The sequence below is a fragment of the Labrus mixtus genome, chromosome 10 (assembly GCF_963584025.1).
Source record: "Labrus mixtus chromosome 10, fLabMix1.1, whole genome shotgun sequence".
NCBI classification, from domain to species: Eukaryota; Metazoa; Chordata; class Actinopteri; order Labriformes; family Labridae; genus Labrus; species Labrus mixtus.
The window spans coordinates 16,529,255-16,554,447 of record NC_083621.1 but is presented as its reverse complement, the minus strand read 5'-3'; the positions used below and the strand labels follow the sequence as shown (position 1 = coordinate 16,554,447).

At 39.7% G+C, this 25,193-nt stretch overlaps 1 protein-coding gene across 2 annotated transcripts in view; it reads right to left on the bottom strand.

Annotated features, from left to right (window-relative positions):
* Positions 1–6,702: 6,702 nt before the first annotated feature.
* arhgef37 (Rho guanine nucleotide exchange factor (GEF) 37) overlaps positions 6,703–25,193 on the bottom strand; it is a 31,683-nt gene continuing 13,192 nt past the window's right edge. For both annotated transcript variants that reach the window (XM_061048556.1, XM_061048557.1), the window contains exons 6-17: positions 23,532–23,661; positions 22,520–22,667; positions 22,187–22,386; positions 21,397–21,527; positions 20,249–20,353; positions 18,672–18,785; positions 18,253–18,422; positions 17,564–17,711; positions 17,228–17,356; positions 16,099–16,294; positions 15,258–15,427; positions 6,703–10,570 (exon numbers count right to left, since the gene is read on the bottom strand). In XM_061048556.1, coding sequence (XP_060904539.1) covers positions 10,352–10,570; positions 15,258–15,427; positions 16,099–16,294; positions 17,228–17,356; positions 17,564–17,711; positions 18,253–18,422; positions 18,672–18,785; positions 20,249–20,353; positions 21,397–21,527; positions 22,187–22,386; positions 22,520–22,667; positions 23,532–23,661 — 1,860 coding nt within the window. In that variant the 3' untranslated portion in view covers positions 6,703–10,351. The remainder of the gene's footprint in view (positions 10,571–15,257; positions 15,428–16,098; positions 16,295–17,227; positions 17,357–17,563; positions 17,712–18,252; positions 18,423–18,671; positions 18,786–20,248; positions 20,354–21,396; positions 21,528–22,186; positions 22,387–22,519; positions 22,668–23,531; positions 23,662–25,193) is intronic.

The window sequence follows — 25,193 nt, the reverse complement described above, 5'->3', positions numbered from 1 at the left end:
TAATGTGTTTGCAGATCCTCAGACACACATTTGAAGATGTGTGTACGCGGATTTGTGGATCTTGCACGGCAGGAGTGTTGCAAAAGTCACGTGTAAAATGACAGCCAATGGAGAGGCCTCAGTTGTAAGCGATCATTTGTGTGTATCTTCAGGATTTACAGCTGAAAAAGTTCACTGCCATTCATAAATAAGTAAATATTTTGAAATTGGTCTACATATTTGCAGATTAGTATACGCATTTTGTGGCTCTTTTAACACATTTGCGGATCTGTGTACACATATTCAAATAGTTTTGCCACAATAATAGCTCCATACACTGTGTTTTTGAGATTATAAACCTGGGTGCCCTTCTTCTGTTCTCCTCTAGGAGGCAATGTTAACTGTGTTTCTATTTTTAGCTCAGCATCAGTTAGGCAGGATATTTATAGCCTGAGATTTGTTCACTGCTGCTGAGGCTCAGTCACACACACACTTGCACTCGCAGGCATATGCATCCTCCTACACACACTGGAAGTCAAATACACACACACACACACACACACTGAAACCAAGACGGATTTATAAACACACACGTACGCCCATGCATGCAGTCATTCAGAGGGTATGAGACGCCTGAAGGTTATCCTCTGCAGCAAACTGCTGCTGATGGAAAATATGTTAGCTGATGTAAGCATTAAGACACATTCAGGACACGGTTCCAACTGAACATACACATCCCTGAATGGACACGCACGTTTAGTGAACGAGTTAAACCATAATATGCATACACAATCATGAGATCTCCATGCGTTTGTCCATATTTATACAAAACTACCATCCACAGCATCTACCCCTCACGCCAACATGCTGCACAGAGCTCGCCCTGACGTGCGTCCACACAAATGCAGTGGCAGCATTTGTTCACTAAGTGCCACTCTAAAAGCCCCCAAACCAGTTCACACTCCAGTGCACGTCAAAGCCAGCGAAAGCCCCCTGTGGATTCGCTCAGCACACACACACACACACACACACACACACACACACACACACACACACACAAGGCACACACACCTACAGTATATCTTGTCTGCTTAGAAGGCAGCTCCAGTCTTGAACAGCCAAAATATATCAGCAGACATGATGCTACAGATGTGCAGGCAATAAACCAGCCACATATGACCTACATTTGTAAGATCCAAAGAAATAAATATGAATATGAATTCAATACAACGTACAATCATAGAAGATCAAGGCAGAAAATGTGTTGTGAAAAAGCTAATCTGCCACAGTCACCACCTTTAAAGTATGTTTCCTGTCTGTTGACAGTAGAAGGGTAGGAGTTTCAGTTTAGTACTGATGATCAGATCAGTGAATGAATCTTGTTCATTGAAAAATGACAAGATACAAAGGAAAAATCGTATTAGTGAAGCCAAGATAAAAGGTCTTAATTTACAAAGACAGTTCATTTCTGTTGGACACATAACTTACTCTTTAATTCAATCAACTTTTAGTGTCTTTACATGGTCTTGGGTGTCCAGGTTATAAGCCCTATCCCGGTTTTGATCATATTCGGGATATGGCATCAACATGCACACAGAGAAACCTGGTTGTCCTATTTGTGCAAGTGCATGACTTGTTCAGCTGTACATGTTGGGAAACAGACATCCAGTAAGCTGTTCACCACAGACTTGAATAGGTCCGCATTTCAATCATTTCTCCCATCAAAACATCCACTTATATAAAATTATTTCATTACCGTAAGACAAAACTCAGTTTCTTCATCACTCCAGTAGTAAGATGCTTTCGTTGCCTCGACCATGATTGTTTTGCTGATACATCGCTTGGCTGAGGCGCTTGCCTGTGCAGGTAGTCTGCAGCTGTCAGAAACCTGTTAAAATGCACCAACACAAAAACAGGATACTTAAATAACTGATAGAACCGAGGTAATCATTTTATGTAACTCAATAACCCTCTGCACTTTCAACAGCACTTAGCTTTTTCACAGAAGTATCTAAGATCAAGAACTCCAGGGACCTGGAAATGCACATTAGCAACTTTTCCACACTCCTCTCTAAAGCTAAATTGATGCTGTCCATCATACTTCCACCTCCTGTCAGTGCTGAACTTTTGCCACAAAACCTGATGGAAAAACAGGACATAATGCACTGCTAAACATCTGACAGCTGCCCAAGAGAGAGCGGCTGCCCTCTATAAGAAATATAATTCCTTGCTCTCCAAAATGTTGGACCTGCACATATCAGTTAACAGTGGTAACCTGTCACTTAATGCAGCAAATGGTGCAGAGGAAGGAGACAGTTTTCTAGATTTGAAGTTATAACTTAACGCTTCAGGTTTAACAAGGGACGATTTTAGGATCAGACCTTTAGGGATGCTCAGCTCCTAAATAAATTGTGTAATGTAGAGTTCCTGTTCAATCCTCTTGCTAAACCACTCACTTCATCAACAAGCAATTTTGCATCGTTATTGCAGATATTGTGTAAAACAACAAAAAAATAATGGAAACTGTGGGTAATAGCTAATATGCACTCTTATTATTTATTAATCAATTCATGTTTTTCTTGAAATATTGACCATGTAATCTCACATTGTGTATTTTTCACATATCTAGCAGGTGTCCTTCAAATATGGCTCCACAAATGTATTTTTTTAAACCTGTTTTGGACTAGGCTTGGTTCCTTAATTGCTAACAATAAGATTAGAAGATTTATATCAATCATAAGTATTGTATTGTTCACTTATTTTGCCTTATTTTAGTTATTGTGTTGAAGTGTGGGGTAACACTTACGTCACAAACATTAATCCGTTATTTATTTCACAGAAAAGAGCGTTAAGAATCATTCATAAAGTCCACTATAGAGAGCACACCAATGGGCTGTTTTTAAGATCAGGTTTATTGAAACTGAAAGATTTAGTTGAGTTACAGACACTTGTAGTTATGTTCAGAGCAAAGAGTGAAGTATTAGCAGAAAGTTTACAAAAGATGTTTGTTTTTAGCTCAGAAGATGAAGAGCATAGAAGAAAATTTCATTTTAAGCATCAGTTTGCGAGGGCAACTTTAAAACAGAAGTGGATATCTGTCATTGGAATTAAATTGTGGAATTCTTTAAATAATGATTTGAAGGGCTGTGTTCAGATATTTCAGTTTAAGAAAATGTATAAGAACAAAGTTATCAGACGGTATGAAAGTGGCAGTTAGTATATTCTGTGTGTGTTTTCCTTCTACTTTTTGAGGAAGTAAAGACTGAATTGTCAGATTTGTTTTATGTTGGCATGATATTCATTCATTGATTGTAATTGGACAGACCATCCAGACATTTATTGTTTGCTTTTTGAGTAAGGGGCAGGCAAAACAAGAATTATTCTTCTCCCTGCTCCTTTCCGTACATGGGATAAAGTGTGAATTGTTTTTGGTTTTTTTCTTTGTCCTTTTCTGTTGTGTGTTTTGACATGTACGGAACAAATAGATAAATAAATAAGTATGGACCTGGTGTCAGGAGGTGGTTAGCCTAATGCAGTTTAAAGGCTGGAGATTTTTCTTGTATGTCTCAAACTAACTTTCAGTCAATAGAAAAGTGGGGCTGAGGCAGGACTAAAGCCTCCTGGCAAACAACCTGTGAGTCCACTCAGACGGTTCATTTTTTCCACACTTGAGGCTGCAGCCTGGTGGAGACGTAGATGCAAGTTGTGAAGAGATAAGTCAATCTAATAAAAAAATGTCCAAAGTAACTTTTAATCTGTGACACCAGTTCTGTAATAGAAACTTCAAATGTGTGCTGCGGGTGTAGCCCCTCCAAGGAAATATTTTGCAGCACATCCGCCCTGCTAGGTGATGGCTATGCATAAATTGCTTAAGTTATAACAAAAAGACACATTAAGGCACCTTTGGCTTGATGTTTACTTTGCGTTGATGGCTGAGTGAACAAACAGGTAAAAGCAGATATTGCTAATAGCCTCTGACAGCCAGAGAAAAATACAAACTAGGCATTAAGGTTTGGCTCAGCTACAAGAACATAATATGAGGAGAATACAAAAATATACTGTCAGAACATATTCCCCTATTATTCTTTCCCTGGGAAATATTTGCTGCCGAGCTTATTTACATTCATGCAGTAGGTGAACTGTACACTGAACTCATCTGAAACAGAAACAAAGCTTAACACAACACAGCATACAAATAGGTTTTTTTCTGTAGGTGTGTGTATACATATACTGAGTCACTGCAGTTTTTTGTTTGCATTAATTTTGCACATTGCTACACTGAAAGTGTATGAAGATTAAAGAGGTACCTGTGAGCAGTTCAAACACACACCTGCTGCTCCGGGAAGCACAAAATGGCTAGAGAGAAAATGTGATTTTACACTGTGGTGAAAATAAGAGAGGATGAAGAATGGTGGAGGATGTTACAACGTCAACAAACAAGAAGAGAGGAGAGACAACATTCAGCAGATGATGTAGTGCCAGCTGCTGTGTAAAGATTCTGACCAGTTTGGGCATTGGGCCTGTTCACACTGCAAGGTTTGAAACCTACAAGGAGCTTAGTTTACTCTGCAAACATGTTCAGTCATTAAGAATCTGCCAAAACTAGTTTGTACAAAGTATACTGCTCAGCTGACACACAGTCTGTGTAGTTTGTGGCCTTTCTAAAAAGCCCCACAGGTTGGCTGTTGAGAAAGATCTAGTCACCATCTTCATGGTCCAAATCTGTCCTGCTGGTCTTAAATTTAGAGAGCAGCAGGGGAGGGGGAAACGTGCTAGTATGTTCTCCGTTGTATGTAGTCTGAAATATGATGTAGAGGCGTTTTGGTCTCATATATCACAATTATTTAACATCACTTAATTTGTTCTTTGTAGTAAAGATTAGGGTTTACTTTACCCTTAATCAAGATTTTATCGTTCAGCGATATGAGCATTCACAATAAACATATTGCTTAAGTCTAGATATTGATTTCAAAATATAAAGTACAGTAAAAGTAAAGTAAAAGTAAAAGTAAAGTAAAAAAATACAGCAGTTTAAATGTAGTGTCACTCAGCATGTGTGTATTTTAACTAATAGTACAGAGACAACTGAATATAAAAAGTGTTTATAATATGATTATGAGCTCAAGATCTTTGATGCCTAAAACTAGAGATCCACTTTACTTTTTTGATGTACACCGCCAGCAAATTATATGATTTTTCACTACATTATGGTTGAACAAATAATATGCTTTAATTCAAGCAAAATAACCTCAAACATTTTAAATGCCACCAATAAAAACATCTATTAATTTAGGGAATACATCTGTAACCATCTTTAAAGCAGATTCCTCTGGGGTTACTATGGAAACACTATCTGCAACATCAGCTAGCTAGCAGATGCCTTCTAAGCTAGACACACAACACATATAACAGAAGCAGGGTCATTTAAGCTCAATTTAACTAAACATCGTCTTTGCAGCTTGTTCAGAGTCCTTCCTCTTCTTCATCGCCCCTTTCATCGTCCTCCATGTTTAATATCACAAAACTTCACCATGCTAGGAATTAGTTTCTAATTATTAACTAAAGTAAGGTGAGTTCGGCCTTGTCAGGTCTAAAATGGCTTTGATGCTTGTGGTGAGTGCTAGAAAAGAACTTCTTGAAGTAACTTGTGTTTATTTTTCCAAATAAAATATAATGTTCAAAGATAAGAACCTGTCAAGGCAAGTTGTTCAACAAAATGGCAAACGTGACATCATCGTCTCGCCTGTCATTTAATGTGTTTATAAATATCATTCTGTATTTCTATTTTATTTTACATTTGTATTCATTTGCATTTCACTCTAAATCCATAAATATTTTTGTCACAAAATAATTGATTATAGATCTACCTGTTTTCTTTATTTGAAATGTTATTTGCTTTTAGTATGTATGAGATGTGCGTAAGAGTCAAAGACACATTTAAAAAAAAATAAAGTGTAGGCTATTCTACCTAATGGTATTGTAAATGAATCACCAATGTCCATATTAAGATAAAAGTTTAGTTTTAATCATTACAAAAAATGTAGGTAGGAAAAGTTTTTTATTATTATTTAACCATTACCAACTAATCAAGGCAAATAAAAACAAAATCATTTCACTTATAAGAGAACAGAACCATTACCTGTAGTTCATACATACATGGAAACAAAATGCTAAGAGACATTTAGCAAAAATGTGTCATTAAATCGCCAATACATTTCAAACTAATGCAAAAATTAAGATGCAATTCCAATCATGTTTTTTTTCATCCATGCTAGTATGATGTGTTGTCATATATTTACCAATGAAGTACGAGTGCCTTTTGCAAGAGAAAGTATTAGACAGCTATATTACTTCTTTACAAAAGCATATTTGTCTGTACCATGGTGTGTAAATGGATGTTTTCTTTTATGTGCATATGAGGCAGCATGTAAGCCGATAGAGAACTGAGATAATATCAGCCAACAATAAATCATCCCTTCCCCAGAATGGATAACTCCCAAATATGTAATTCCCACCCAACAAGTAAAAATATAGGTATATTAAATTGAAAAAGCACACATAATAAAAAGCACACACTTTAAAAACCTGCACAGATTGGAACTGATGTGAGCTACAATTTGAACTCTGATGTTCCTTTTATGCTGGTTGTCATTGGTGCAGCTTGTCATTAAGACCAAATGTTTCACATTTTGTGAAGGTGTGAAATAACACGAGGACACAGAGCAGTTTTCTGTTTAGTTTTATTGAAGCCACACACAGTCAGCTCACAGCTGCCCCAACAGATACTACTGGATACTACTGCTGCAGTGCACACACTCCCATCTGTTGTGTGAAAGGATCTATGTGTGTGTGTGTGTGTGTGTGTGTGTGTGAATTTAACATCATAACTTTGGCAACACTTCAAAGACTTCATGATTCATCTCAGGTCACTAAAGCCCTGCGGCATCAAATAAGTTAGAAAAGCACAGTTACAAAACAATAATTTATTAACATAATTGCTGTACAGACTTTAAAACTGGAATATCAACAGGTTTAATATGTTACACTTCATGTGGTTAAGAAAAAAAAATCCCAACTGAACAATATGAACAGAATGTACAGGATTATGTTCTGCTCCCGAGAAAGCACCAATACTGACAAAGGTAAAGAGGGCACACACACACACACACACACACACACACACACACACACACACACACACACACACACACACACACACACACACACACACACACACACACACACACACACACACACACACACACACACACACACACACACACACACACACACACACACACACACACACACACACACACACACACACACACACACACACACACACACACACACACACACAATCACGACGTTTCCATTGGCTCTCCTATTTAACACAACCAGGCGAGGTCTCCTGCGCCCTCTAGTGGTGGAGAGTTGAGAAACAAAAACTGCTCCAGTCACACACACATCTCTGTAAGGACAAAGTTTATACCCAAACCACTGCTCATAAGTTTATATTTTTAGGTTTCTGATCAAAATGAAAGATTTTAATGGGACCCTGTACTTAGAAAAAGAGGAAGACACTGGCTTTGTATGACTTTTTATTATAGGGGTTTAGTTCTTACATTATCTACATTTTGTAAGAAAACTCTTTTAAAAAATTAATTTGCTTCAAATTTGAAGGTATATCACAAACAGCAGCTTCACGCTGTATTTAACATTCATGGGAATTTATAGCACTTGTGAAATACATCACCGAGTTCAAGGCTCCATGGCTTCACCCTTTAAAATGCCCTTTGAGGAGGTGAAAGCAGGTAAAATGTAGTCAGACGGGGGATATACTGTATATTTTCTTCCTCTACTAACCTCGAGGACATTTGGTATTTTGTTTTGATGGTAACATATCGTACACAAACAGCTCCCCATCCCTCCTGCTGCTCTGCTCCGTCCTGACATTCAAACGTTTGGGGACAGCTAAGCTCCAGCTGAGCCGCTCTGAGTCCAAACCGCCCCTGTTCTCCCTCCCTCTGCAACGCATCCAAAGCAGCTGATGCAGCACAATACTGAGGGAGGAGGCTTGCTTTTATGAAGAACATACTCATGTTACAAGATGTCTGCTTCAAGGAATGTCTCAATTACACAATTTAGCATTGACATTTGGTTTAACAAGGGACACTTCTTTGTGGGACTCCTGTGTTTGATGTTTTTTTGACATCCCTAGCCAATCACAGCAAAGTAGGCTAAGTACAGGTGAATCAACATAGTCCAACTTAGCTATGTTTCTACTGTAGCCTGTAAAAGACAAACTGAACACTGGCTGCTCACAGCTACATGCCGCTGAATTCTTCAAACCGGTCCATCACATGCATGTCTAGAAAAGACACTCACTCTCTGCCTCCATGTCAAGTACAGACATAGAAGTACCGAGGCTGGGGTATTTTGCTTTCTGTGCAGAATGGTTCCTCTTGTCTTACAGGTTTGTGTACTTAGTGACATGAAAATGTAGCCTACTGAAGCAGCAAAAATGTGCTACAATTATGATTCTGTTGGAACTAAATGTTCTTGCTGTCCAGCCAAATTGAAAAAATGGCACAGTCAGACGGGACCTGCATTGAATTAACAGTATCCATGGCAACAAGCATCATCAGGTGCCTATGAATACAGAATTAGGTTGTTTCAGTCCTGTATATATCATTATTAGGCCAAAAACTAACAAAAACTCAATTTAGCCTCTTATTGCAACAGGAAGTGAGATAATAAAAGCATAACAGAAAGTATTTAAATCAGCTAACAGTTAGAGGAAGGAAAAAACACCTTTTCCCCCTCCAACTCCTTCAGTTCCTCTTCCCTTAAAAAAAGAAATCTCCCACTGTCTTTAAAATCCCTCCTCCTCTCTCCTCTCTCCATGTCTCTGGGCCCTGGAGACATTTTATATTTACATCACATTACACAGTCAGAGATGATGAGAACGCGTTGTACCTGTCAGTCTGGATACAGTGCTTCTCCTGCCTCCAGGTGAGGATGTGGAGAAGACCCAACACACACACCCACACATATCACACGCATCCTTCAGCTCAATTTCACATCAAACAGATGCACGCATGAACGCACACACACACGCACGCACACACACACACACACACACACACACACACACACACACACACACACACACACACACACACACACACACACACACACACACACACACACACACACACACACACACACACACACACACACACACACACACACACACACACACACACACACACACACACACACACACACACACACACACACACACACACTTTTTGCTCGTTGCGGGTCTAAGTGCTGCAGTTAGCTCACAAACATGCAGACAGTAGCAAGAACATGCAGTCTGTTGTTCAATTCAAGTGTCCTTATTTCCTGCTGAGGATCATGGGAAATGAGTCCCCCTTTGCATACAGCTCAGGAGTCCTTCAAGCCTCATTAAAACTTTCTGTCATTGTCACTTAAAGATGGCCTTGACAAAAGTGGGGCTTAAAGCTTCCTTTGGCCTTCATATATATATATACACACATGTATAATCCACTTCAGCAAGGTGGTGCTGAAGAGCTCATGAGCCAGACAACATGGAACTACAAGCACCAAGGCTGTGTCCTCCTTCATTTTCCCCAGTGGGTCACATAGTATATTGACATGAGTAAGGCAATGTCCGCAATAGAGCAGACTTATAAAATACTGCTGATATGTCATCGCCTGTTTCAGTTTTAAGGTCTACAATGAAACGTCACAACATCAGGGCAAATCCACTAAGTCCACTGATGCACTTCAAGTCAAGTCATTTTTGATGTAAAGCTGAAGTTTCAAAAACATTACAGGTTGTTTTTTTTAAAGTCACATTTTGTTTGTGACTTCAGCTGTCTCCACTTTGGAGGACAATTTTGAATGTGAAACTTCAAAATAATCAGAGGAGGAAGACTCTTGTCTTCGTTTTCCCTTTAAACCAGGGTCTACAAAAAAGGGGCCTTGTATGCTGTAATGATTTTTTTGAAGCAAATTAGTGATTTGGGGTTAAAGAAACAACAATGATGTAAACTAAAATGACTTTTACATACATTTTTTGAAATTTTGAAAATCTCATTATCGCATTCGTCGCATTAGTTTTAACATAAAAGGTCGTGAAGATGAAATTGAAAAATTTAAGCCCCAAAATAATAATTTGAAGTCAACAGAATTTGGCTTTTTTTTTTGCATTCCTGCAATTTAGAACACTGATTTTGTCACTGAAAATCACAATGACTTGTGAAAGTTCAGCTTCAGCTTCAAAGACTGCTGTTAGCGTTCTTTCATACTGCACATGCTGCTCTCCATCCTTCCTCTCCTCTCAGCAAGAAGCAGGATATGCACCCTGCGCCCCAGTCGGCACAGCCATGATTGTGAGGTAGTTGGAGGGCACGTAGCCTCTCTGCCCTCCTTTCGCCTCCACCAGACTCCACTCAGGATTCCCTCGTTTGTCATGTGGCTCCAGGACACGGACCAGCTCACCAGACCGGACAGAAACTTCATGGTTACCTCTCGCGTTGAAGTCGTAGGCTGCAAACACCTGGAAGAAGGAGTCAAATACAGGACTGAAATCACCAATACCAGCTAGCCTGAGATGCTTTTACGCTCGTCATTATACAGTAGTGAATACAATCATGAGATAAGAGGGAAATGTAGTAAAGACTTTGTTTATAGAGAATAAAAGACATCCCCAAGGAGGATAAATGTGGTCGTCTGTGGTTGTAAGCTTATGAGAAACTGAGCCTACTTCTTAAGCTAAACAAAAACCATTTCATAGAGTTTCAGTTCTCAATCGATTATTTTTCAAGGCTTCTTTATAAAAGGATGATGTTATTTTTAGTCATTTTATAGGACAAAAGACGACAAAGCAGTGTTTGCTTTAGGGCGTGGCTTCCTTTTGAACCACAAACAGCTATCAGAAAAAAAAAAAGCAACAAATCAAAAGAGAGGTGTAGCAACTCATATTCACCAAGCAGCAACCTCTGATGTTGAAAAATAATGTGATGTGGTAGTGTAAAGACCTGCAGTTCATTGAGTGTCCACCTGAGGCTGGCTGCAGAAGCCCCATAACTCACAAACACACCCATTCAAAAAGGCTTGTTTTATTTATGTTGTTCTTTTAGACAAACTTTTGGCAATCACTACTGTGCCAAAGTTGAGGATCCAAAACAGTATTCTGCAAATCAATAGTGAAGAGTACAAAGGGGGGACTTCAGGAGAGTGGACAAACTGAGGGGAGGAGGCAGGGCCGGACAGCATATCTGAAAGTTTTGAAAGAGCCTGAGCTGACCTGCTATAGCGTCAGTGTTCAAGGAGATCTTCAACTTCTCTCTGGCCAAGTCCATTATTCCCTCATACCTCTATCGGTCTACAATGATCCCTGTCCCAAAGAAACCTCATCCTGACTGCCTGAGTGTCTGCAAGCCAGTTAGTCCGACCTCCTCTGTGATGAAGTGCTTTAACAGTCTCATCAAGGACTTCATCACCATCTCACTAGCTGTAATGCTGGACCCGCTGTGTGCAAGTCACACACTGATGCTGCATAGAGAGGCACAACACACAACTTTGAGAATGATAATGCATGCGCGCAGGTACAAATGTGACGCACACACACACTCATAAACACAACCACAAATCATTGTAATATTCTCTGAAAAGGTTAAGGCCATAGTTATGTCTTGACAAATCCCGTCTCTCTGCCACACACGTATGCACACACACTCCCTGAGCATGAAGGCCTCCTAATGAGCTCCGTGTTGTTATGACAGAGAGCCGCAGCAGAGCTAATAGCCAAGTTTAGCCGGCTGTTCTGTGTCATTAACAAACCCTTCACCTGGGCTCACCTCTCGGCTACGACATCAGCTCTGCCCTGACGGTCTACACCAATTAGCATAAAATTAGCATTTAGCCAGGGAGAGACATGGAGGGTAAGAATTAAGAAAAAGAAAAAAATTTACTAAAGTGACCATTCATGGCTAACGGTCGCATAGTGATCCACACTGAAGGAGCCGAGTGAATATCCTCCGGAGCAATATTTCTGATGGAAATGAAAGGAGAGGCTGGAGGAGAGACAGAGCTGACTGAGAATTCCTGCAGAAGACACACTGGAATGTACTGATCATTTCACCATTTCCCTGCATGTCTACACACCTAATGAAACTGTGAGAAAATGAGACGGTAATTAGATCATTTCCAACAAAGGTGAAAGTCTGCTGAAAGGCAAGGAAGCTTCATGACTGAATGTAAACTGGGGGTAAATAGAGTAATAGGTGAGGAAAAGTCTGAGACAATGATAATGAAAGCACTGTGCACTATAGAATGAAAAGGACAAATCATTTTAACAGATATGGCAGAACTGGCTCAGGGCAAATTCGGACATTTTTTTGCCTGGGACACTAATATATGTATACATCTCTGATTGGCTGCCACTAGGACAAAAATGGCTTATATAGTATTTGTTTCATAAGTTTCAGAGAATAAGAAAAACGCCAAGGCCCTCTCTTTTTAAATAATTAAAATGCCTTTATTTTCATGACATGGTCTTTTAGACCGTAAAACATACTTAAGCCTTGCAGCATCAAGTCTTCATCGAGACTTTTTTTTAAGGTCTGCATGACCATGCCATGAAAATAAAAGCTTTTCAGTTGTTTAAAAAGAGAGTTCATGTGAGTTATTTTTGTCTTTTCTTTAAAGGTGTATTTTTGGGCTTTTATGTGAGAGATGTGAAAGACAAGCAGGAAAGGAGCCAGAGGTTGGATTAGGGTGCGGTCACACTGGCCATTAGAAGCCAGACCACCCGCTTGGAGGACTAAGGCCTTTGTATATAAGGTGCGCGCACTAACCACTAGGCTACCAAGGCGTTTTATTTATTTTTTGGGGAGTTTTTCTTGTTCTCAATGTATCCCATGTATCTCAATCCAAAGAGCAACTCAAAATGACACATTGTTGAGTTCCTCCATCTGTTCTTCTGGTTTTAATAAATATCTTGAGAAACAGAACAAGATATTTTTTAGGTAAATGATTACTACATTCGGGCGCCAGTTTAGCTCAGTCAGTAGAGTAAGCACCTCATTTACAGAGGCTGCAGTCCTCCCAAGTATTGGTCACAGGTTCGACTCCTTTAGATGCGAGTCTACCACACTCTCTCCTCCCCACATTCCCTGCTTCTCTTCAGCTGTCATATCAATATAGGCAAAAAAAAGGCCAAATAATAAGAATCAGAAACCTTCATTTGGTCTGTACAAAGAGAGGTCTTAAAACATATTTGACTACAGACCATCAGAACTCAAAATATAAGCAACTGCAAAGAGAAATGAAAATATTTGATGTAGAGATAAAGACAAAAAGGTCAGTTCTGTCAGTGATGACTCAACGAGGAGCTCAGTAAAAAGGGAAGCCCAACAACACGGCTCCAAGTACAGGTCATTGTCAAACAATGCTTAAGAGATGATATAGCAGCCTACATGCAGGGTCAAGGTGCTGCAGAAGGCCATCCTAGTTGACACTGGATAAGTGGCAGTGCACAGTCAGGACACATCAGCGTCTACGTCATACAGATAGACATACTGTATATACATTGTCTTGGATGCAGATCTGAGACAAAGAGATGAGTTATCAGGGGACTGCAGTCAAGACAAATCCTGCAACTTCATATTTCTGTTACTCCATAAAGTCTTCAAAAGGTCGTCATCATAACCTCATGACAAAACCGTGGTTTAGTTTTTAAAATGTTCTCTTTAGGCTGCATGAAAGAACACACATACATGTATAGTATATTTGATCTGGACTAGTGATGACAGAGTGTGAGGGTGTGTGTGTTGTGTTGTGTAGACTCAGGGTCACGGAGGAGGGACGTGGGGAGGAGGGGGCATGAAAAACCGCCTATATGAGGTCACTGGAGCAATCACTCACTTTAACAGGCAATGTGGAGGCATATCTCCCTCACACACACACACGCACACACACACACACAACACTTCTTCCTCATCCACTCTTCTAAATCTCCCTCTTTCCCATGTAGACTTCCACATAAACCACCACAAATTTACAAGCTGTGACGCTCCCCTCTCACACTCACATGTGTTGCAAATGTAAATCAATCTCAAACACATGCACTCACACACTCTATCTCTCCTCTGCAGCGCTGTGCCGCATAAATTAACTCTCGACCCTTCACACAATAGCCCACTTACAAGGTTAAACTGCTAATTATGGACCTCTCCATTAACAACACACGTGCACAGTCTTTTATGCAGATATTGACACACACATGATTACACTTGCACACGCGCACACACACACACAGTCTTAGTCAGATGTGTGACAGATTGATGCTTCCGTAGCAGGTTGTTGTCACATGCATCAGTCAAAGCTTCAGACACACACACACACACACACACACTGAGGTGGTAATGTTTAAGGTAACAAACACACACGCTCTCAGTTTGGAGTCTCTGATGTTGGAACAGTTCAACTCTGAGCTTCAGGCCGAGGTCAGACTCGTCTTGTAGAATTATTGACACTAACAGGGCTCTAAAATGAGCCCGTTAACTGTTTTGTTATGAATATTTTGAACAAGCTATTATATTTTACATGAAATGTGTGCAGTGCTTAAATTAACTAAGTGTTCTATATTATTAAGGAGCGATCAATTTAGGGGGCTTCTTCAGAGGCTGAGCATGTTTAGCTCTAGTTTCTGCTGTGTGTCCCTCACATTTGGTCCTCTTAGGCTCTTGTCTGCAGTTCATCAGCTGTTTGATCGTGTTGAATTAGAGGCAGAGCCCATGGGTGATAGAAAACATTCATCACTGCAAAAGATAGCGATAAACTGAGGTGAGGGAAGCAAACAGCTAGACCTTTTTTTCAATCCACATACACAAAGGACTGATAAGTGCAAGGCAATTTAAAACATTGTATTTGACACAATTTTAATTAGAAATGGCTATAATATAATTAAAAATGGTACTTTATATTAACAATATTTTGTAACACTTTGTTTTCCAGGTTTCAAGACAAGTACAGACTACTGTCACCTGCTGGTATAAACACTTTTTCTCTCATGCAGGCACAGATTGAATGCATTACACATTACAATGAGTTTGAATGCACATGTCTACATTTTGGTGGGATTGTGGCTAATTGGACTCAATTTCTAATCATCAATATTCTCCTTTATGTAAAAGTGTTGTAAGTGGTAAGTTCAGGGAATGCAAAACAAAGGCAATCACCTGAAAGCAGGGCCGGCTCATGACGGTCAGTGGGCGTCCCTCTGGGGTGTAGGAGTGTCTCCTGATTCCCGTCATGCTCTCAGGTAAGGTCAAATGTGGTGAAGGGGGCGGGTCATCTGTTGGCTGGTGATAACGAATGAGCTTCGAGGAAGGAGCGTACCCTCTTCTGCCTGCATGGGAAATTAACAATTCAAGGAGGAGTATGTGTTAAACATGTTAAGATTTACTACATGATTAAATGGAAGAAACATTTACTTTTATAGTGGATTCATCTGCAGTAAGAATTAATGTATTTATTATTCTAAAAAATGTCAGTAAAATTTGCAACAGCACAGACTGAAGTTTAAAACTAGAAGATTTTGAAAATAACATTTATGAAGGTAGAATCAGGGGATGTGGGACATAACAGTTACTATAGAACTTTTTTGATGCGGAAATTATCACTCTGTCTGTTTTCAAAGCAAAATTCCACTTTCAGTTCATACTCTAGCAGTATAACTGTTCCAGAAACTACCTGTTTGATTGCTGGTTAATTGCAATAACAATTAACACCCAAAAGGGGGCGCCAAAGAGCTGCATGAAGCTGAAGCTGAACTGACATCAGATTATTGTTGGCACTATCTGCAACCTCTGTGATTTCAGTTTCTATTTATCAACATTTATTTCTACATTGGATATACATAAGTCAGCAAATCTGTAAAAATAGACGGCAGATGTTTGTTAATTTCTGTCACATATTACTTGCTTAGAAATCAGAGAATTGTTTCATGACACCTAAACCGGTTCTTGTTTTTTTAACATTGTAACACGTTTCCCCAGCGTGAGGATGTTTGCTTCTTACCTCCAGCGTCGACGAGCCATCTTCTCTTGTCTCCGCGGGTGTCAGCCTCACTGATGATGGCCACCAGCTCCCCTTTGGCCAGGTTCAGGTCCAGATCCCGGCTGCCCACCACCGTCCCCACCACCTGGTAGATCTTTCCAGAACCGTGCTTATCCATCAGCTGCTTTAGTCGGCGCTGAAAAGATGGACTCTGAGGCTGAAGGGAAAATAAAAGAGTTTGTGGATAACAGGGAAATGAAAGGAATGACAGGCTTAAAAGAATGGTTATGTTGTAACACACATCTCTCCAAATCTATACTTCTTAATAAATGACTTAATCTGTAAGGGATTCTTTAAATAATTGTCCAAGTAGATCAAAGTAGAAACATTTTGGATTTAGCTTGTGACTTAATGAGAATTCACAAAATCTGCAGATAAATCACAATTCAATTTTAGAAAATTCTGTTGATGACCACTTGGATTAAATATGCTGAGGAATTTGTTTTAGCAGCAGCAATAATCCACCAGATACATCAATAAAATACATATTTCTGTTAAAGTTATACATACAATGATTTTTATTCTTTGTCATTGTTCACATTTGAAAGTTTAACAATTAACAACAAGAACGTTTCACTGTGATTTTGCATACCCTAAGTTCTAAATGTCACAAAAGCTCAGTAATAACATGAACGTTTTCCTCATCTGAGAATATGTGACCATGCAGGAAAGGGATCAAGAAACCTTCAGAACAAGAAGAAGCACATTCATGACTGGTTTCTAATAATACATGAATAACATGATGCTGTAGTTATGAATCACAACAATGACTCAGCAAATTCTTCAGCTTGTACAACATGTTGGAGGTAAGTATCACCTGTCAGAAGCTGTTCTCATCTTACCTTTGGTTATTTAGAAAACAAACAAATTGAAAGTGACTTTTTGTAGGTTTTGCCAGGCTGGTTTAGAGAATGTGCCCCAGTTTAAGGTATCTGACAGGTGGTGAGGCAGGCAGGAGGGGGACATGTGTTAAAAGATATGTTTTTTGTTTGAGGGTGAATAAAAAGAAACAGAAGTTTTGTTCCTGATCAACAACCCCCAAAAAAAAGAAATGTGAGACAACAACTATTTCATCTCCATCTGTACCAACCTGGTCGACAGGGGCGTTAAGTGTGTCCTGTACACCTCGACACAAAGTCTCCAGCCTTCTGGCACCTTCCAGCACTGTAGACTCCGCCCACTCCCAGAATGCTTTGGGGCTGAGAGAGCTGTGAGGAAGCTTAAAGACATCAGAGAATAAGAACAAAATGAGTGAAAAAGTTCAATCACACCTTTAAAAGTCCTTAATGTTTATATCCTCTGTGGTTAGGGTCTGGAACAAAGCTTCATGGTGTTGTTTTTTACTAGTTTACTGGGATAAATTCATTACAAGCATATACAAGAAATGAATACAATTCTATATAAAGTAAACTTCCCATGACATTACCTGCTGTGCAAAGCTTTGGAAGAGTTGCTCCATGTCTGAGGCGAGGTCTTTCTGCAGACAGCTGAATGTCCCTAACATGCTCCAGATCATCTGCAGAGCCAAACCGTTGAACTGAGGAAGCTCGTTGAGGAGTAATGTGTTCATTGTCCTGTGAAGAGAGGAGATATTGAAATGCAAGATGACGTCAGCGAGAACCGCATTGTTGCACTTTTGACTTTTACATAATTGCAAGAAAATGTAGCGACGTTGGTCTTATTGAACTTGTGATCTATTTATTACTTATGATCCTCTCAAATTCTACTTTTTACACGACTACTGACTGGAAATTTGAGGAAGGCTTCAGTAAAAATAGAGCCACTGTTTGACACTGACTCAGATACACTTGGCTATGTTAGAGGAGTATTTGAGAGTCTAGAGCTTCACAGTGTAAAAAATAAAAAGTTAAATTTAGCATCACTTAACTGAGGTAATAACTTTGCTTAAGTGTATGTGGTGAAGTTCACACTGTTGACTTCTCATTTGCTCAGCATTTAGCACTACATCCCTGAAGAGTGTAAAATAAACCTTTAAAATGTGAGAAATCTGATGAGTAATCAGAGCGTGGAGATGAATTCCCCAGTGGTTAAATGCACTGACACAGAATGCCCATCAGTCCAGTGTGTAGCTTTAAAGCCTCCCTCTCTCTCTACCTGTACGTGTTAGCCACAGCCTGTTCCTCGTAGCTCAGACTGGACTTCTCACAGATCACTTCGTAGTCGAGCAGCTTGTCCAGCCTCTTCCTGATCAGGTTCCTCGGGCCCACCAGGAGGTCACGGAGTGCACACAGCGGCTTGTGGATCAACGTCCTCATCCTCTTCTCCTGCATGGAGGCAAAATTGGTGCTCATCATCAGAAAAATGCTGTGTTAGTTTACGCATAAATCCTTTAAGACTCGCACGGTCCATTCTGTTCAGAGAGTGTTTAATCATAATCTATGAGTAAGTTCTTTGTGCCTTTTCTTTTTCCTCAACACAATTTCCCCTGCAGATCAGTTTTTGTTTTGCTGCTTTGTCTCAAGTAAATACTGTTTCTACTTCTTGTAAGTGCATGACGTGATGGGTAGACTCACAAATGTAGGAAGAATCCACTGTCTGAGAGCTGTAGTGATCTCCTTGTAGCAAATAGGTGCCTTTTCTCCATCCATGTCGAAGTCAAACTCCTCTGTTTTGCAGGCCAGGAACCCCTGCAGACCAAAAAAATAGAACATAAAAACCATGCTGAAGTCTTGTTTGTTTGATTCTTTTTCAAAGTTACCACATCTAAGTTAGAGCTTGTTAAAGAGATGTTGCTGGTGAACAGGCAAGACACGGTTAATTTTAAGTAAGCGTACAGCTTTCCTGCTATTTCAAAAATAACTGGCCCTTTATACGTTGGAAACTCTGAAAAACATTTTGGACTCCGTGCTGATCCTTGTTGGTTGGGCATAGAAAGAGGAAAAACTTCAACAGAGGCTAATTTTAGGGTGGAAATGTACACAGGAACTCATGTGTTTGACCTGTGGAGCCTCTGAGTTTACATGGTGTGATTCATGTACAAGAATAAATATCCAGCTATGTCCAACTTGTTCCACGTCTCCAGAGTCATAGATTCAAGTTTTGGTGTCCAGAAATTATTTAGATAATGTGTACTTTCTTTGATCTTCAGTGAAGTCCTGCATATGTTACTGAACTGGTTATTGCACTTTTGCACTGATGACTTTATTTTTGTTAGATTAAATTAATAGAGGGAAAAAAGCAACAAAATTCCTCTGGAGCCCAAATCATTCACAGTATTATTTTGCCTTTACATATGAGTTGGTATTTACTTGTCAATTACATCTATTACATTTCCTGTATAAAAATTGTGCTTTTCACATCGAAATATCCACTTTTACAGCTAAAACAGGCTTAAAGATGGAGCTAGAGGAGTCTTTTGTCTCAGAGCTGTGAGCTGGAAAACAGGACAAAGTAATCTGAAAACACCCAAAAACAAAAGTATTATCTGATTAGATGCCTCAGTTAATCAAATGTACAAACTGTATTTAAAGCGAGTCTGAATCAAACAGAGGAAGCACGGTTACAAATAAATAATTGTGTACTCAGTTTTTACTACATGTCTTTACAAATCAACACTGAGATCAAATTGCCCTCACATTCTTACAAGAAAAGCTACAAACACACACACAGACACACAACAGAGACACAAACACACACGTGGGACATGAGCAGTATTTTGTAGACAGAACAAAGTCTGCAGTGTGAATGTAAACAAAGAAAGAACACATTCATGTTTACAGCCTCCTTATTGCCAGTGAGAAAGAAGTCTGCAAACATCTGATGTTTATGCCTTTCTTAAGGCAGATAACCATTCCTGAGCGATAACAGGATATTTATTATGACCTTCACAAAACTGTCCAGGACTTTATTCAAACCAGAAATTGCACACATGACGCTCTAACCTTCAGAAATGTGTTGACCAATAGGAGTGTGTCCCTCCTGTATCCATATCAACACATATCATGAAAAGTTTTTTACCTAGCACTATAGAATCATCTCGTCATGTTGAGGCTAATGTTATTTGTCAACTTAATTTAAGCCATAAACAAGGGACATAAAGAGAGAATATTTTAACATCGGTAAGTAGAATGTTCAAACAAACACGGCCTACCTGCAGGTGGTGCAGGTACATCTCCACGTTCTCCAGGAGCTCCAGGATGCCATGCTCCAGAACGTAAAAGAAACCTTCCAATGCGTCAAACTCCTCATCAACCAGCTATCAAACAACACACAGGCAGAAAAAAATATATCTGTTAATTGATGATTAAACAGGATTTTCAAAGGTCTGTGGAGTTCTGATCTGCAGTTATATGTGAGATGACATGTACTCTTTTGAAGCTCTGCACTTGCAATCATTTCCCACTCCATAGCTATTAATTTATTCCACTCTTAAAGTATAATATCCCTCAGAGGCTTTGAGCTTATTGTTTGAATTTGTTTTGCCTGCAAATGATCAGCTTGAAACAATTATTTGTAATGTTCCAAGTGGTATATCTTAATTTAAAACAAGTTACAGGAACGAGAAAAATTATTTTAAGGAGCAATATTTAACTCTGACATGTAGCTTTTAACATTGGTATTGCTGTCCAAATTCAAAACATTGGAGAGAGTTGTCTCCCTCAGTCCCCTTCTCTTTCGCGTCAATGCACGCGTGGGTTGCCTAGCAAACGGAGTGGCGTCCGACACAGCTGTGTGGGGGTGCCTTAAAACCGCCTACCTTCTCCGGTCAAAACAAAACAGACCCTTCCGGACCGGAATCAAAACTGGCTGCTGCGTTGTTTTCAGAGAAGTCAGAACTTAAACATAGCATGTTTCCTTAATGTCTGATCATATAGTAAGGTCACTTTATGATTTAATTCAGTAAATATATCTTACATATTGCTCCTTTAACTTTGGATCAACCCTTTGGTCAGATCATAAAAACCTTATCAGACTGAAAGGTGTGACCTGCCAAAGCGCAGTGAAGCAGGTCAGCACAAACAGCAGAGTCAATAAAGGCTCACATCATACATTTTCTCTGCAGGTTATCCACTTGTCTGATTAATCATTAACTACAGAATTGTAGTTTGAGTGGGTACTCAAAAAGGTTTCAGGAGCCTTGTAGAGTTACCTCAAACCATCCTTAAAGACGACTAACATGTTACCTTTTTGATTCAGATTAGTTAGGATTTTTTCTTGTCAATGTCCTGCTTCTTGGAGAAGGGATCTTGTGTTGGCTCATGCACACTTCTGAAGGAAAGGAATTGTTTTAATCCTTACCTTAGGTGCTATTCCAGTCTCGTGTTTGAAGTGCTGGCTGATCCTCGCCGTCTTCTTGGCGATGCTGTGAGTGTTGAGACGGTTGATCTTGTCCTTAATTGTCAGAGTTTCTGTTTTCTTGTATTTGTCAGCTACAATGGGACAATGGGAGAACGGTGGATAGTTAATCTGGTGTACAGTTCTAGACCTTCCATTTTACATACATAGCTTTATAAGACGTTTTCATATCGCGATTCAGCAACAGTGCCGATATGACGTTTTGTCGTGATTACGCTTAGAGACTAATATTGTTTCCGCAACGGCGTAATATTGGTGTCCCAGTCTGTGAATTTGACATTGCTCGACGGCGTTGTGGAAGCACGAGAGAGCAAGGCACAGTGGGAGCTCCACATACATACACACACACACACACACACACACACACAGCACTGCTCTCCCCCGCTGGCTCCGCCCCTGTAACTCCTCTATTACTAACTCCAAAGCCGGCACAGAGTGGGGGATAATGTCAGTGCCCCCAATCACATCTCCGGGACATTCATATTGAAGGTGAAATGTCACAGGGGCGTAAATATCACACCTTGAAACGTCAGTCTGAATAGGGCTATAGTCACATATCAGCCTTCTACTCTTCCTTAGTAGGCATTCTTTTCATATAGTTGTCAGACACTTTGAATGACAGTGCCTTGCTTCTCTTGTTCAATTTAAAAAGATCTCACCAGGTCAAAGGAATAACATCACATATTCTGTTTTCAGCACATACAGTATGTAAATAGTTGATTTCATGCCTCACCAACTTCTCTGAAGCGTTTGTACTCATTGATGCGACAGTTCAGGGCAATGGAGGTGTGAGCGGTCTGCTCCAAAAGTGCATATGCTGGGTGACTTTTCTCGGAGTGTTTCTGGATGGTCTGCAGGAGGAGTGGGTAACGAGCGATCCGCTGCACCGGCATCACCAAGAAGAAACTCAGAGAGGTGGCGTTTACTTCAGGCCTGGAGATAAACAGCAAGTATCAACAGTCATGACTTAAGGACAATGAAAATCAACAACCATCACAGGTTATGTCTATTGTTAATCATTCTGTCCCAGTATCAAAAAACAGAAAATGTAACAAAAAAAACCTACGCTGAGGTCTTGATGACTCTGACAATGTCGTTCCAGAGCGCCTCCTTCTGTTTGTAGCTGTTCTCCGTCACTGTGACGTTGTTGTAGTTTGCCAGGTACTCCCTGTAAGCTGCTTCAATATCTGAAGACAGGCTGAGGAACGAATCACCTGTCAGGAAAGTCAAATCATGCTTAGAGCAAAACACACAATCTGAAGTGTAATGACATTCCTTTTAAATAAGGGCTTCAAACAATGTAAGATGTACTAACTTTAAAATGCCTACAGATGCCTTAAATTCATGGCAGTTTAGATTAGGTGTACCCTCCTTCAATTTGGCTACAAAATATAAGACACAATCCACTGATTTAGTCGCAATGAACACAAACACAAGAGTTACTACCTGTTTAAAGTGTACAGAGAAGCATCCCACATGGGTCTAATTTCCATAACAAAGGAAGTGAAGTAAAAATACAGGAAGCAACTTTTAGTCCAGAAAGAGTCAATGTTGTTTTAACCATGTGTCAATACAGAAAAATACTCGGCCGACATTTCTGGGCACACATCCTTCACAATAAACTCTGGTGTGTTTGCATTAAGCAGAAGCTGCACCCATTACAAACTCCAGACACCCCCGATAGCTGAGACTGTCAGTGTGAGATAGTATGTGTGACAGCATCTGACAGCAAGATGTGTGAAGATTTTTTTATTTTTTTTTGGTTTCCTGTCAACAAGTATAATCAAAGAAACTGATCTACAGGGGGGAAGCGGTTGTGAAACCGGCAGCAGCTTCACTTCTTCTTGGCTAATTTAGCTCATCAGTCACTAACTTTTAAGTTGTTTTTGGGGCCATTTTTTGCCTGTATTAAATAGAACAGCTGAAGAGAGACAGGAAGTATTTGGAGGAGACAGTGGGGGATGACAAGCAAAGGGCCTAGTTCGAATTCAAACCCACGCCGGCCACTGCCAGAGGAAAACAGCCTCTGTACATGGGGGTGCACTGCATGCCTCTTATGTTATAGTTTGAACCCTTACAGAGAGTCTCCAGGTAGAGAGGGTCTCCTGGTTGGAACTGCTTCTGGTCCAACAGGCTGAGGAGACGACTCGACACCTTGATCACATCCTCTATGTACAGAAACATGCTGTCCAAGTTGGTAAGAGGAGGCTGTAGTGAGAAAAAATACAGGATTTAACTTGACGTACAGTACAAACAGAATTACACTGTATATTAGATAGAAGACTACTTAATTATCTGTCCAAGCTAGACACACATACACAATCATTCTTCGTCTCTACTGCCTGAGCTAACAGCAGCTGTTCTGGGATCGAGTGTCAACCTGTTTCTTTTAAATCATTGTTATACATATTTTACAAATATAATCCACAATCAATGGTCCTTTCACTTTTTTTAAAGTATTTAACATATTTTTGTCTCTATCTAATATCATTCTTGTGTTCATCCACAAATCTTCCGGTCCATTGAATCTAACCTGGTTGGATTCCTGGTTCTTTTTCTCCCTCTGGCTCCGTGTCTAAAAGCCGTTTTGTTCAAACCCACCGCAGGAATTTTTCTAATATCGTTTCACATTTTTATCTCAAATGCTTTTTGTTGCCTATACATAACTCTCTTTCCATCTAGTGAAACCTATTTTAATTATGTTCTTCTTTGCAGTAATAACAAGTAGGAAAAATATAAAATCCTTAAATATACTGTATGCCCAAATATAATCCACACATTTTTCTGCTTTAACTTTATTTAGCAGCAATAAATGTAGATGAAACGTGCCAAAATTAGATATTTTTAATCATGGTACAATGCAGTCCTTCTGCAATAATTGTGACAGATTTCGCAATTTTGGCACTTCATCTTCATTGAAAAAATATTTTAGATAGTCTTAATGTGATTTTTTTTGCTGTGGTCTGTGCAACACCAGGACTTTTCATAATGTTCAGAGAACATGATCTCTCGGCTGGGGTTTCTCTGCAGCCCTGACAAGTTTCACTAACAATGTGTGGTGAAAACAAATCGTACAAACTGCTGCTCCTGGCATGCTAAATTGAACCGGCTATATTACGATTTCAATAATATTAAAAGTTATTGTTCAGCTGTACTTAAATGTGAAGAGCTAAATAAACATAACATAGATATTAAAAATAGTGATAAGTACAAATGATCCCAGAGCACGATGACATATTTTGATGTCTTGAATCAAAAAGTCTAATAAGAGGAGAGCAGATGTTTCAGTTTTTTCTTACTAGCACAATTAATATGTTGTTTCATCTTCATCAGAACTTTATTATTGACATAGATCATAATAAGCATTGGCATCATGTCCTGCTTTGTGTTAAAAATTCAGATTTATTCACATTGAAAATGCCTCCATTCCCTTGTGCACCATACCCAAACGTGTCTGCTCCCTGACATGAAAAATGCTCCTGCACAGCTGATAAAGAGCCGTTTTGTTTGGCTCCATTCTGTTCCAATGAGACAACAGTGGGCCGTGCTGGAAGACTGAACAATCGGCACATTAACATGGAAAACAATCCAGGAACTTTTCTTGCACCACAATAGCCCCATTCAGTCAAATATTTATTCTATTTCTCGAACCCAGCCCTCTGTCTGTCTCTCCGCAGCTTCACTCAGCTCACTCTGCTGTGCTCACTTCCTCTGTCACATTCATAGTCCATATTTTTGCA